The 14,011-nt window shown below is 36.3% G+C and overlaps 2 protein-coding genes across 15 annotated transcripts in view; one reads left to right on the forward strand and one right to left on the reverse strand.

Moving 5' to 3' along the window:
* Positions 1-3,455, reverse strand: part of RUNX2 (runt related transcription factor 2) — a 223,693-nt gene extending 220,238 nt beyond the window's left edge. For all 3 annotated transcript variants that reach the window (XM_017813114.1, XM_017813115.1, XM_017813117.1), the window contains exon 1: positions 3,383-3,455. In XM_017813114.1, the coding sequence (XP_017668603.1) occupies positions 3,383-3,440 (58 nt within the window). In that variant the 5' untranslated portion in view covers positions 3,441-3,455. The remainder of the gene's footprint in view (positions 1-3,382) is intronic.
* SUPT3H (SPT3 homolog, SAGA and STAGA complex component) overlaps positions 1-14,011 on the forward strand; it is a 308,388-nt gene that overhangs the window by 39,671 nt on the left and 254,706 nt on the right. The gene's annotated exons all lie outside the window — the stretch shown is intronic.

A 14,011-nucleotide genomic window follows, 5' to 3' on the forward strand; every position in this document is an offset into this window, starting at 1 on the left:
CTCAGTGCGAAGCTGCCGCTGTCTTGGTGCACATGAGAATAGCCATTATTGCATAGTTTGCACTGTTATTGTTTTAAAGTCCTGGTATTTTAAATTATATTTTATGCAAAGCACAGTGATTCCTGAGATTTTGCTTAGCATTCACAATAATATGGATATGTTAAACAGAGCTGGAACAGAGAGAAAACTTCTGCTTTCTATGCATAGATAATCAGAAATGATTTGTTTCTCTCTTATCAATATCCTAATTAAAATAAAAAACCCCTAAGATTCCTTACCAAATAATAAAGCAGTTGAGAATAGAGATGTACAAAAGGTTTGGGTTTTTTTGATGACTAAATAAGAAGGTATTGTAGAGTATTTTAATATAAGCAGAGTAAATTTTTTTTGTTGTAACTCGAAGAGTTTAGGTTTACTGTGTCTCTCTGTTGGGATCAGCATCCAGAAATTACATGTGAAATAATTGATTGAATTATCAGCCAAATTGGGATCTGATTTCCTTTCATCAGAGAAATCCTCCAATTCAACAGAATAGAATTGAAAATACCTTTTTTTTTAAATTGTAACTGTTGTTGGAGGCATTTCAGAAAGATTTCACTCTCTGAAATACTTCGTATAAATGATGTTTCCCAAATTTTATAATAAATAGGCTGTTCGGTTGTTTTTTTGTTTTTTTTCCTTAATGTTTATTTTCAGCCATTTTCCCCCCCTTCAAACACTATGGATGTGAAGACAATAGCCTTTGCTGGTTGAAATGAAACTTAAAAATAAGTTATTTTTAAAAGCTTGAGAAGGTTTACATGGGCTTGGTGCAGTCAAAGCCTGGGTATAACTGACTCAAGGAAAAATTGGAAGTGAAACACAGTATCTAGTTAATGCAAATGCACTAAATTGGAGAGGAATACATATGTTCACATGAATAGGAAAGGATCCTTCCTCGTTGCTACTCTTGTTTTTCCCTTTTATATGAAGTCAAAACCACGCAGACAAAAATAAGTGGAATAAAATTTTTTGGGAATACGGTTAATGGCGAAGATTAGCAGCCATGCAGGTTAATCACAGCGCTGTTTTCCTGCCCTATTACGACTTGTCATTATGTTTCATCTGTTAATTCTTGATGAGAAACAATTAAATTCAAAAGTCCTGAAGGGAGAAAGGAGGACATGGGAGCAGAAGGAGATGTAGACAGTACAGAAAGGAAGAACAGATTGTGGGTTCTGACATGCTACTGTATCACTGAACAGCAAATTCTTGAGTAACTTGGGTCTTCTGGCTTTTCTTCTTTTAAAAATAAACTCTGTCTCCCTTTTTATAAAAGTGGGTTTTTAAAAACGTTGTCTTTAGCTCAAGATATATTGCTTACACATTGATAGAGTTGATGAGATTTTGTAGTCCCTTGCATCTGTTGTTTGTGTCCAAAGTGAAATTTGGGTACCCAGCCCTATTTGGTGAAGTTTGGGGCAAGTATTAATCACAGTATCACAGTACTTCCCACTCGCTTTAGGAATTATCAGAATTAGGTGAATTAAACAGTCAAACTCCGTGTTTTGATAATTTTAGCCAACTAAGTTTCTTCTAATCTCTTTTGGAAGTAAAAGCAAAAGAAAGTCCCTATACATGTAAACTGTATTTCCTGTTGTAAACACTGGGATAATGTGGTCTGGCTGTGCTTCTGCTGTGCTTCGTTAAGACACCAGTTTGGGTAGAAAAGTTGCTTTACCGGGTTTGTGTTTGCATTTCAGCTCAATATTCAGGGTATTACAGCTGCATGACCAGCCATGGGTCATGGTATCTCCTCTGGTATCTATAGATCATGTACTAAATTGGTTTTCCTCCTGGCAGAAGCTATTCTTCCTTTCTGTTCCTACACACGGTCTTAGAGCTTATTCATGTGCTTAACTGGGAACCAGTCAAAGCGTGTGAAGTAGGAGGGGTAAAAGGAACCCCAGTCATCAATTCATTACAATAATGGGGGTGTATAACTGAAAATGGTTCTAGCATTGTTGTTTTTCTTAGAAGGGGGGCAAGGGAGGAAAAGAAATAGGTTTAGCTACGGTCCCAATATAATTTCAACATGATGGACACCATTAAGAAAATCTTGTAAGTTTTCACTATTTTTTTTTCCTAGAGCTTTCAGAGTTTTCAGTTAGTCTTCCTGATCTGCTTCAGTAAAAGATGCTTTGAAAAAATTTTGTGACTATGCTTCTTGCAACTCATCAAGAGTGACCAGAATAAAGCATTTACCAATGCGCTTTAAAATATAATTTCATTTTACTTGCAGATGAATCACTTAAAGTCATGTTCAGTTCTATTTAATATTTGTGAGTGAGATGCTTTCTATTGATTCTAAGTCTGTATCTGAGATAAAGAAACTTTTCAAAGTAAGCAATGATAGAGGTGCAATTTTATAGTGTATTCATGATTTTTATGAGCATTTCTATGTACAGTGTGTATAAATAATTACCTCAATATACATATATGATTTCTTAAAGGAAACTGTGTTTACAGTTCAGAATATTGAAGTAAATATTTGGCAGTGCTCTTCTACAGACTTTTTAAAATCCCACTTTCAATTAAACTTAAAATTCACCAGCATGTTAGATCATGTATTTTTTTATTTCATAGCTTAATATTTTAATGCATGAATGTTTTGCCTTGTTCATAATAAGTGCAACGAGAAGAATTTGCTTTTACAATTGAATATATTATCAAACAAGCTTTGCTGTGAAATGAGAGCAACTAAGGACTAGAGAACTGCAGATTTGCACTGATAACTTTATCTGAGATATATGCTTAAAAATCAGATGTCTAGAACAAGGAAAGGGCAGTTTTGGGTAGAATATGCTGCCATATGCTCCACACTACTCACTTTCATCCAGTTTAGAGAACAAGCAGCCTGAACTCCTGTGATCTAAGTCTTTTACAGTTATCTTTCATTAACCAGTCATGGTGGAAACATCTGAAAGTGTTACCAGAGTTCTTAATGAGATTCCCTGTGCTGTTGTTGATTAGCTCACAAAGTATTTTATCTTTTGCCCTAAGATAATAAACATTTCACCAGATCCCATCAGACCCTTCCAGATTTGTGCAGCTACACCTTGACCCCGGTGACAGCTGAGCACACACCTGCTGTCAAACACTAAGGACTAAGCCACCGACTTCCCTTTGCTCAGCTTGTCAGCTCTATTAAGAACAAATTTGTTCTTAAATCTGCACAAGTTATTTACAGTTACTGCCTCCCCAAAAAACCCCAACAACCAGGTATACTGTTTTAACACTAACATCCCATTCAGCATTTCTTAGTTTAGATAACTCTAACCAGCATTGTTGAAAGAAAACTCCCGACAAGGGCAAACAGAAGCTCAAGTATTGCAGCACTTACCCCAAAAGAAGTTTTGCTGACATGGTGTCACTGAGCTGAACAGGCTGTTTGATGCCATAGTCCCTGTCGGTTCACGCGGAGCTTTCACCTCCTGGTGTAAATACTTCTTGGATCCTCAAACTGAAAACACAAACCATAGCCAAACCTTGTTTTAGTTTTACTGTGTCCCTGGATTGCATAGGCTCTAGAGTTGGTTTTTTCCCTGTCAAAAAATTGTGTAGCACTGGTAACATGTGAAAAGCAAGGAAACAAAACAAAAAAAAAAGAGAATGAGCAAATATTTGAAGGACCTACTATTACTGCATAGACTGTGGTTAGAGAGCACTTACTGACTCTGTTGGTCTCAGTGGCTGGTAGTGACCTGCGGAGATTAACCATTTAAAAACCAGAGGCTTCCTTGCTGTCCTCCTGGAGAAAGTTTGCACCGCACTTGTGGTTCTGTGGTTGTTTGTGAGGCGAATGAAGCATTCACACAATCCAAAAAAGCAAAAGCTTTAAAACTCCTTTTTTTTGCAAGCACTGTTACTGGAGCGAGCGAGTCATGTGGCTGTGACATCAGAGGACTCCAAGTAGGACTGCCTACACTGTGGCTTTTTCTTTCTCTCCTTTTTTTTTTTTCTTTTTTTTTTTCTTTCTTTTAATTTTTTTTTTTATTTTTTTGTATTTTGACAAAAGGCCCGTGGTAAGGCCCTTCCTGGCATCAAGAGGGATATAGTTTTTTAATTTTTGTGACTCATGAGGCTTTGGAGAGAGTACAAAATGCTGTAAGAGCCCAAACTTCTGTACAGTTAAAGCATATGGACAGCAGAACTTTATTTGTACTCTCAGTTCAGGTTCCCCCCACTCTTCTTCCCCCTCCTTTTTTTTTTTTTTTCCCTTCTTATTTTTCCCCTCCCTTCCCTCTCCCTCCTCCATTATTGTGTCTGTGGAAAAGTGAGCAAAATTGGCACAAGTGGCTGTGTGAAATTCTGAACAACAGTGATGATTTACAATAATTTACATCTTTGGATTGTATCACGATCTTGGGTCTGCTTCATATTTGCTGGGTGGCTGGATTCCTTCTGTTTTACTTTTTCTCGTCTTATACTTGTGAATCTGTAACTCATTGTAAGAAACTTTACCTTTGCTAAGGTCTAGTAGCAGGCTGCTTGTTGGGCTTGTGTTTTTTTACTGTAATTGGCTGTCACAGGAGTGTTAGTCTGGGGATTCCTTTGCAAATCCTAAATCATGACTGCCTTGCTTTACATGCCTTCAAAACTGCTTGGCAGTTTTATGTAATGCAAATTAAGGGCAATTATGTTTCCTTTATATTTGGGGCAAAATATGTCGTTTGGATATCAGAAGTAGTTGTGTGCTGCAGCCTGAGTGATGCTTTGGAATACCGGTGTTGGGAGGATTTTCCGTGGCCGTTGTGTAGCAGAGTGAGCTGTGAGGGTTGGGAGGATTTGATTGCTCTTACATTAATTACTGCTTATTATACTTTGGGTGTTTAAGAGAAATAGAACAGTCTCAAACTTTTGGGGAGACTATAAATAACTGCTAATTCACCAGCTAATGTTAACACTTAGTTTTAAAATGAAACATAAATTTGATGCATATGTAAGGTTCAGATACTTCATATCATCTGTGTGTGTGTGTGTAATACTTTTTCATATACTTAACATATTGTAACTTTGACTTTGATTGTGTAACATAAACCCTGACTGTACTGGAATGGAGTGGGTTAACAAAAGCAGTATTTTTTTGTTTATAATAGAGGCTTTGAAATAAATTGCAAAATGCTGTGTGTAGTAAGGAATAATGGGCACAGACAGTGTGTATTAGTAGTCTTGATTTGCTCACTCAGATTCAGAACAAAATTGGAAACATCTTTGAGAAAGTATCTCATTTTTTTGCCTCTTTGGGCATTATATCTAGAACTTTTCATATTATCCCGATTGTATCACAGATGCACTGTAGTTTTTAGGTTTTAGCTGAGTGAGTTAAATTTTTTCCTTTTTTTTTGGTCATATGTTTTTTTGGGGACAGAAGAAATGTGTAAAACATTTTCTAGATATTGCTCAGGTTTTATTTGTAAAATAAAATACATCTCTTTGAAGCTGCCATCCCTCCTTTTTTTATTTTATTTTCCTTTGTCCTCAGCCTTCTCAGTAAGAAATTGGCCAGCAATGGTGTGATATGAATAGCTGGAGGTGTGGGTGGGGAGCAGGTTCTCTGTTTTGTGGGAATGAGAAAAATGAGAAAGGAATTTTTTTTTTTTTGGTAACAAATACAGATTGTGTTTTGATTTTTGTTATATATTTATCAAAACAACATGAAACTGTTCATAAAAACTGCTTTCCTAATAATTATTGTAAGGTAAATTGCATTGTTCTTAATTCAGTACCTTGAAAGTTATTAGATAGTGCCAAATTTATACAATTCTACCATAAAATGAAAAAGAAGAATTCTGCAAATAACCCATCTCATTTGAAAATAAAGATGATATTTAATTCTCCTAACCATGGATTGCTTTTATTTTGTTGTATTTTCACAGTATGGTTAAGAACATCAGTGAAAAAAAACTTAGAGGTATAAAAATGATGGAAAGAATGATAGTATTTTCATATATACAGAATATATTTGTGTGCATTTATGTTTTAATCAGCTTGTGATGCAGCAAAAGCTTTTGGAGTTCGCTGCCTCTGTTATTTGTGGAACTCTTAATTGTGAGCTCAAAGATTTTTCAGCTACAGTTGTGCATTGAAGATATTTATCAACTCTTTGATGGTAGGTAGGTGCAGTATTTTTATATAACAGATAACTCATGTCTTGATCTAAAATAATTGTTTCGATTTATATGAAAAAAGTTGTTTGATTTTTTTTTTAAACTCCACAATTTATTCTTAGTTCACATCTTTAGTATCAAAATATTGAACTTCCTAGAGAAGTCTGAATTTAAAAATTTATTGCATTGAAATGCTCTGCTCAGGCTTTCTCTGGAATGGCTTTTCCGTGCTTTCACTTGTGTATGCAAAGTTAGAGAATAACTTTGTTGCTGGTTTGATATGATACCTTTAAGATTTTTTTTTTAATGTATGTACTTTTTTACCTGTTCAGATCAAGAGCACTACAGTGATGTCTTCATCTAGTAAGGCAAAATCCATTAAAAGCAGAAAAACAAATAGTGGAACTGAGTAATGGGAGATGTAGTTTGTAGAAAGTCTCACTGAAAAAAAAAAGGCTGTTTTTTTAGTATAGAGACATTTTAAAGCCAAACTTGGAGACCAAGTACCTGTGAAACCGGTGGCTTCTTTTGGTCTAGTTTGCACTTCTAATGAAGCAGATGCAAGAATCCTGAAAATCCACTGTATAAACCAGTGCCTTGATTGCAGACGAGCTCCTGGCAGGCTCTTGTTTAAAAGGTAGATCTGCAAAAATGGAAGTTCACTTCTGAGTTCCATAGGGGATGCTTTGAGTCACAATTACACTCACAAAGGAAGTATTATGCTAAGGAATGTCTCTGCTAAACTATGAGCTTGATCTTTGGCGACAAATGAAATCTTAAAAGTCAATTGTAATGCAACACTAAAAGATAATTACATCTTTCACTGGTTTTGAAACGTGTTTTGGAACTTTTAAGCTGTGCTTTATTTCCAAACATTTTGCCTTATGTCACTCAAGAGTTCATCCAGCGTATAAACAGTGTGATACCCTGCTGAAAGTTTATTTGTATTTGAATGTTTGTTTCTATGCTACAACTGGAATGGTATAAATATTCTGCTTAGAACAGCGTGATGACAAACTTGTTAAATTGCATTTGCTTGCAAGTTTTACGCTATATACTATAACGAGATCCTGATTTTCATAATACAGAGAGTCCTGGTGCAGTTTCCTCAGGTGCAGGTATTCCCTGTGGGTGTTGGTAATGTATCTGTTTCCACTAGAGCAGCTTCTATTTTTTTCCTTTAAGGAGTGAAGCCTCTCCCCTTGGCTCTGTTTTTCAAACTGAGGAGTAATTATAATTTTTGGAGGAAGAGGACTGTGTTTTCTGATGGTTCTTAGCCAATACATTTAACATACTGTTCAATTTCAAACACTTGCACGTTTTAGGAAACTTTTGTTGTTAGACTTGGATATCTTGTACACCTCTCATTTCCAACATCTCTGTGACAGCTCAAGTGTGCTGATACCACTTTTATACAAATCTGTTAAAGCAAAAGCTAAAACTGCCAGTTATTAAAAAAAAACCTGCAACAGCAAAGTTATTTTAGCATTCCTTCATTTTGAAATGGTACTTATTGGTGTCTGCAAGCAAGGGCAATGAACATCTGAGTGTTACTGCTGCCTTTCCATGATGACTTTGTGTTCTCTGCCTTAGAACCTTTTTCTAGGTAAGATACAGTTTGAAGTGGACAGTTCCCAGGACCACTGAGCACATAAAGGGGGAAAAAGTGCTGTTACATTTCTAGGGTAAGCAAGTGTTGTCTGTTTTTTGTACAGTGCAATCAGGCTACTGAAGATCACATTAAACCTTAAACTGAGCTGTTCTTTAAATTAAGAAGATGGTCATCTCTTACCCAGTGAGTACGTTATGTCATAGCAAGTAGTACAAATGGTTTTCATTTCCTTTGAGTTGCCAGCTCTCTCACTTCTTTATGGCACAGCAAAGATGTTTTCCAGTGAAATAATCTAACCCCTGGTCAGGCTTTGAATAAGGGGCTACGTCTTAATGGTCAGATGTGTCTCACCTTGATTCTTCCTGCTGCTCAGACATTCTTTTTTGGCAAGTATTACTTTTTTTTATGTTCCTCAAATACATATCTTGTAGACTGTACAGCAACTGAGGAAAAAGCCCTTTGGTTAAATGCACCCATTCTAAACAGCCAATATATGGTGTTTAAGATCATCCTAACCTTCTAGCTATTTTCTCCTGTGTATTTTTTTTTTCTTTTTTCTTTTTTTTAAAGTCAACTTGCAGAAAATATGGGAAACTTGTCTCATATAACAGCTGAGGATGTGGCTAGGTTAAGGCAGGAAACTGCTACCCACAATGCAATGTTACATACACTACCACTTAATAAAATTTATTTCAAACATGCTACTGACAAAACCAAAGAAAAATAATATCCTAACTATGCTAGTTAGTACACTAAATATATCTAGGGAAAAGTGAAAGTAATCTCTCCAGAGCCTTTCTTGCTTCTGGGATACAATGCTACTGGTAGTTAAACCAAGGCAGATCTCAGAAGTTGAAAAGTAGTGACCTATTTTTAGAAAATATTCACATTGCTCTGGAAATTAGTGATTATGTGCTTTTTAATAACAGTCAAAGTTATTTTATATAGGCAGAATTCAGATAAGCTCTCTCCTTAGATTTTTCTGGTTGGCAAAATATCCTCTTATGTAGTTTTAAAACTGGCAGCTTTTCGTGCTCCATCCCATTTTCAGTGAATCTTACCTTTGCTGTAGCCAAGCAGCATTTTACCTCTCCCTCCCACTTAATCTATTTGTAGGTTGGTGTGAAAATATTTTCCATGTCGTGTGTGGGAAAGGAACTCAGAAGAGGAAAGTTCATCTTCCTTGACTGTATGAAGATTTAAGAGTTCTAGTTGTGTTATTTGGTTGCCTGCCGTTTGAAGAGTGTAGTCGTTTGTGAGAGGTAAATAAATTAAGTTGAATTCTAAGATAAATTTAATAGACTTGAATCTTCTGTGAATATTTCCAGATCTTGGACAGAGATATATGAGGTCACTGATGCTGCTGTGCCATAAATGCCCTGAAAATCTTGTTCTAGATACATTCTGGTTTCTGTTTGGTTTTAAATGCATGTATGTTAAGGGTGATCCTCTTACAGAACATTTTTGGAGCTCTTGCCTCTATAGTCAGAGAACACTTATCAAGAACAGCTGCTGGAGTGCTGTGGATCCTATCCATGGACTCATGGTGGTCTGCTGAACAACGTTCTTCAAGTTTGACAGGTGAGACAGAGACTCTCCAGTGCCACTGCTTTTGGATGAATCTAGCTGTGGTTGGAGAAAGTGCATCTTGCCAAAATATATGGGTAAGACCACACACAGCCTTTAAAATAGTTATTGTAAGCTTATTTTTAGGCAGTATATGTCTTGACAGTTCTTTTATTTGCATGCCAGTTTCACTGCTGCTTATAGATTTTTTCATTTATTTTAGTAATGGCAATTGCAGATTTAGATCTATGTTTGTAAAGCTTTTGCACAACATTTACACTGGAAAAATACAGACTTGCTACTTTCAAACCTCAGTCAAGATTAGAGAACAGATTTTAAAAAAAATGTTAAAGCAGAGTATTCACACTCTTCAGATTTGGTGTCAGTGTTTTTATATTCAACCCCATTTTCAGGGGCATAGTTCAGCAATAAAAATTTGCTTCTGGTTTTAAAATTATACCAGTTTTAGTAGCTTCTGTGCTTGTATAAGTCTGCAGCAATGTAGATTTAAGACATGAAATTAGTTCAGTAAGTAATAAAAACGAATTTATTTTTTTTAAATTGCATAGTTATTAAATACTGAATTTAGAATCTGTATTTTTTTATATGTTATAACTTCTGGACAGTATTTTTCATGTATATTTTAATGTGTAGAATATCCTTTGCATTCTAAGTGCCTACTTCAACAGTTGGCTCCATAATGTGTATTTAAAATACTGTATGTTTAACTGACAATGTAGAAGGGCCTTGCACCCTGTAGAATTTCTGAGTAAACAATACCCATTTTGGTAGCTTTCAGAACAGATGTTTTTTAAATACCCCAAGAGAAATTAAATATAATACTGAAATGGAATATCATAAACCATCCATTAGGTAGTGATGCTTAAAAGTTATGGATCCACAATGACATGTTTTTTTCCCTAGTTCTGTATTTTCCAGATAATCTTGCATAATTAATGCATGACTATTTCTCAGCAAAACATTACTCATTTTTTTTATTACTGAACATTGCATAGGACCGTTGTTTATCGCAGTGGACTTTACAGACAATTAAGGAAATAGTCCCTGCCCTGAGGAATATACAATTAAATATATGCAGCCAACCATTTAAGAAAAGTATGAAAAAGAGGGAGGGGAAAACCCCATTATAATGAAGTGTAATAAAAAATGAGTGATTTGAAGAACTTCATGGGGTAGGGAGAGTAGTTACTTGTAATTTTATTATTACCTTTCTCCACATATTCCAGCATGAAAAGTGTTGGTTATTTGTGTGCAACTGGCTGATCTTGGTTTCTGCTTGAACTTGAGCAGGATGGCTGATCATCACGGTTGCTTCTTAATTTATTTGGAAATAAACCCCCCAAAAAACCAAACCCAACTCCGTAACATTTCCTTATGCAGTGAATGCAAGAGGAAATACTTCTGTGCTGTTTGTGATGCTTACATAAGTTTGAGATCCTCAGATCTGTATACAGTATTTTCTAGGAGGAAAAAAGTAAAATCAGATGCTTCCATCCTTTCTCCCATTTATCTCTCAATGTCCTTTTTTCTTTCTTTTTTTTTGTGTGTTTTTCTTTTTTTTTTTCAAGTGTTTAATACCTGGGTTTACTACTTTGTCACAGCTCGTCAACAGTCTAAGCTTTCCCTTGTAATTAAAAATGTGTTGTGGTTTTCTGTTGGAGAAGAGATCTGAAGATCATTCATGAGAAAGAGTTGAAAAGAGGATGAGAGGGGCATGGAAAGAATAAAATTGGAAGGAGAGTTAAGAAGAAAATCTTGGGGTTTAATGAGTTTTGCTTTTAACAAAAAAAAATTTTGTAGAGAAGGAATACTGAAGGTGAAAAGAAATGAAGGCATTGTAACAGGGTGAAGAACAAGAAGATGCCCATGGGGTCAGCACACACAGGAGAAAATTGTGCTCTGGTCTCCCAGGGCCTGTGAAACCCAGTTTGTTCTGAAGTGTCTGGCTGGTGGTGTTGAGCTCCTTTGGAGGGAATTGGGCTGTCTCTGCACAGCACTTAAAATGGCCTGGGCAGGTGTTCCTAGAGAAAAGTGGAACTTGAGGGATGTTATGGAGAGTATGGGAGATGTTTGTGTGGAATTTCCAAGGCGTGCTGGGTTGTGTGCAGAGTTGATTGGTTGATTTTTCACACCTGGAGGAGAAAGGCAGCATTTATAGATGGGACGTTCACTGCTGTCCAGACAAGCAGGTGTCAATTCTTTTTAAGATTTTTTTTTTGTGTGTGTCATACTTTGAGAATAACAAACTGCTTGGTAACTGAATGGTGGTAACGGAGAAAAAGTACAAAAATGAATTGGCATCATTCCTTCCACTCACAGCTCTTCCTCCTCTGACCTTCCAACCCTGGAAGTGAGGAAGCAGAGCTCTTTTTAGAGAGACCTTGTGGATTGGTTGCCAGAATCGAGACCTGTAGCTTGTAAGATAAATAATACAAGCTTTGATGAAATATTCTGTGTGGATAAGACAGTATATGTGTTATTTTCTTGTTAAAACTTAGCTATTTTATCGCTTTAACTATTTGTTTCTCTTCTATTTAGATGGATAAACAGTCATTTGTTTTAAGAAGATAAATCACTGCATGCACTCGTTAGCTCCATGAGGGAAGTGTCTAGTGAGCACCCAATGGAACTGGTTCTGTGGAGCACTGACAGTTGGGTGAACTGGGTTCTTTTAACTTGGAGACTCACTCTATAATCAAAGTGAATTGTTGTGTTTCCATTTCAGGACACAGGTTCTGGCTCTGCTGCTCGGCTGTGTTTAGTGTGAGGGGTCAGAGGTGCTAGGTAGGATGAAATCTTGTTTTGTCACAAAAAGATGCTGATGGACAGCCCAGAAACTGGTGGGAATTGCCTCCTGATTACAGCATGTGTGAGGACAGGCCACTAAGCACCTGAATTGCTTTTGGAACTGTATGGCCAAATTCCTTGTTAGCAAAGGAATAGGAGTGTGTTGGAACAGGACCCAGTGTTGTTGGAAAATTCGGCAGCATAGTCATAAATTGGTCCAGGCTGAAAAAGAAATAAGGTTCACTCGAATCTTTTAAATTCTTTCCTGAAATCATTCTGCTTCTGGTATGGTGTTTTAGTTGTTCCAGCCCTGAAAAGACTTTGGAACCAAGGTTATCACTTTCTGAAGAGTAGTTCATGACTCAAACTGATCTGTTTCATGTGCTTGCATATCAAAGAGTGTGGTGGTTGGTTAGTGTTTGCATGGAATTCTTTTTTTGTACCTTATGACCTTGGTATTTTAAAGAAATCTTTATTTTAGGGGTGGGGGATCTACATTACAGATGATTTCCTGTGACACTTACTTTGTACTAAAATCCATTAGATGAGGTTGGTTATAGGAGTTCTGCCCTCTATGGCATTTATCTCCTTTGGATTCCATACTTTATGTTTGTGATGCCAGAACAGCTCCTTGTATCCAGGCTCTTTGTGTCTTTGGGAGACCCCTGGGGATGTCCCAGTTGGTGCTCCCATGGCTCAAACAGTGCTCTGGGCACTTGCTGCTTTGCCAAAAACCTTAATGATAATGGAAATGTGGCTTTTCATGAGCCAGAGCTCATTGCCGTGGCATGGGCTGTAGGGTTGTGGCCCTCAGAAATAACTAATCTCTGCAAGGTATAAAATGAGCTAATGTTTTATCTCTCAGAGTTTGTGCCTTTATTGCTGCAGAGGTGGACTATATCTTATTTTAAAAAGAAACTTCAGTAACTGCTGGGATTTGGGCATAAGGCAGACTATGCTGGTTTATGTTGCCATCTTTATCCTGCTCTTTTGGTAAAATGGCTAATTGTTGCACTTTCTTCAGTCTTTTAATTTTTTTTTTCTTTTTAATGAACATCTCAATGTTTTCTTGCTTTTTAAGTCTAGTTTTGCCCAGTGTGTGTTTGCAGCAGCTTTGCAGTGGAATGTTTGTATTTCAGTTTCGGGAAAAATGATACCAGTCTGTTCAGAAATGGAGTATTTGCAGTAGTAAGTGGCATCTTTACAAGCTAAACATAATGATCAAAGAGTTGAAGAAATAACAAATTTAGTTGTCTTTTGGACAAAATTACAATGGAATAGCCTTTGGTTTGTCATTTAGCCTCAGTATGATTTATTTTTCTTCTCTTTTAATTGAAGAACAAATCCAATTCATAACTGAATGCAATTCAATCTTCTCATTTTCTGATGTGGGTAGAAAATATCTGTTTTATCTGTGTATAGAAGCTACAGTAATTCAAGCTTTATTTTTCCTTTTGAATAACAGAAATAAACTGAGAGTCAGACATTCATTACATGACATTATTATACTCAGACACTTTTTTAGAATTCGTGAATTTTGCAGGACATTTATTCTTTGGGTGCTTTTCTTTCCTACTCTCATCAGTAGCTATTCCTGGATTGGACATGTGACAGATCTGCTGCTAAAACAGTAAAGATTCTCTACAAGGTTGCCTAATTATTTACAGGTGAAATCTGAAGAACTTGTAAACAGAGCTATTCCCAGCTGATAGTGGGTTTGGGTTTTTTACTTTGTTTTATTTTTTTCTTTATATCTGTGTTCCCCTGTTAAAAAAAAAAAAAAGAAAGCTTAGCTAAACCTCTACACTGTAAGAATAAGTTGATTAAAAGAGCGCAGCAACTCTTAAAGTTTCCAGTGATCCTCCTTCCAACCCCA

This window comes from Lepidothrix coronata, unplaced genomic scaffold, assembly GCF_001604755.1.
Source record: "Lepidothrix coronata isolate B3197 unplaced genomic scaffold, Lepidothrix_coronata-1.0 Scaffold39, whole genome shotgun sequence".
In the NCBI taxonomy this organism is placed as follows: Eukaryota; Metazoa; Chordata; class Aves; order Passeriformes; family Pipridae; genus Lepidothrix; species Lepidothrix coronata.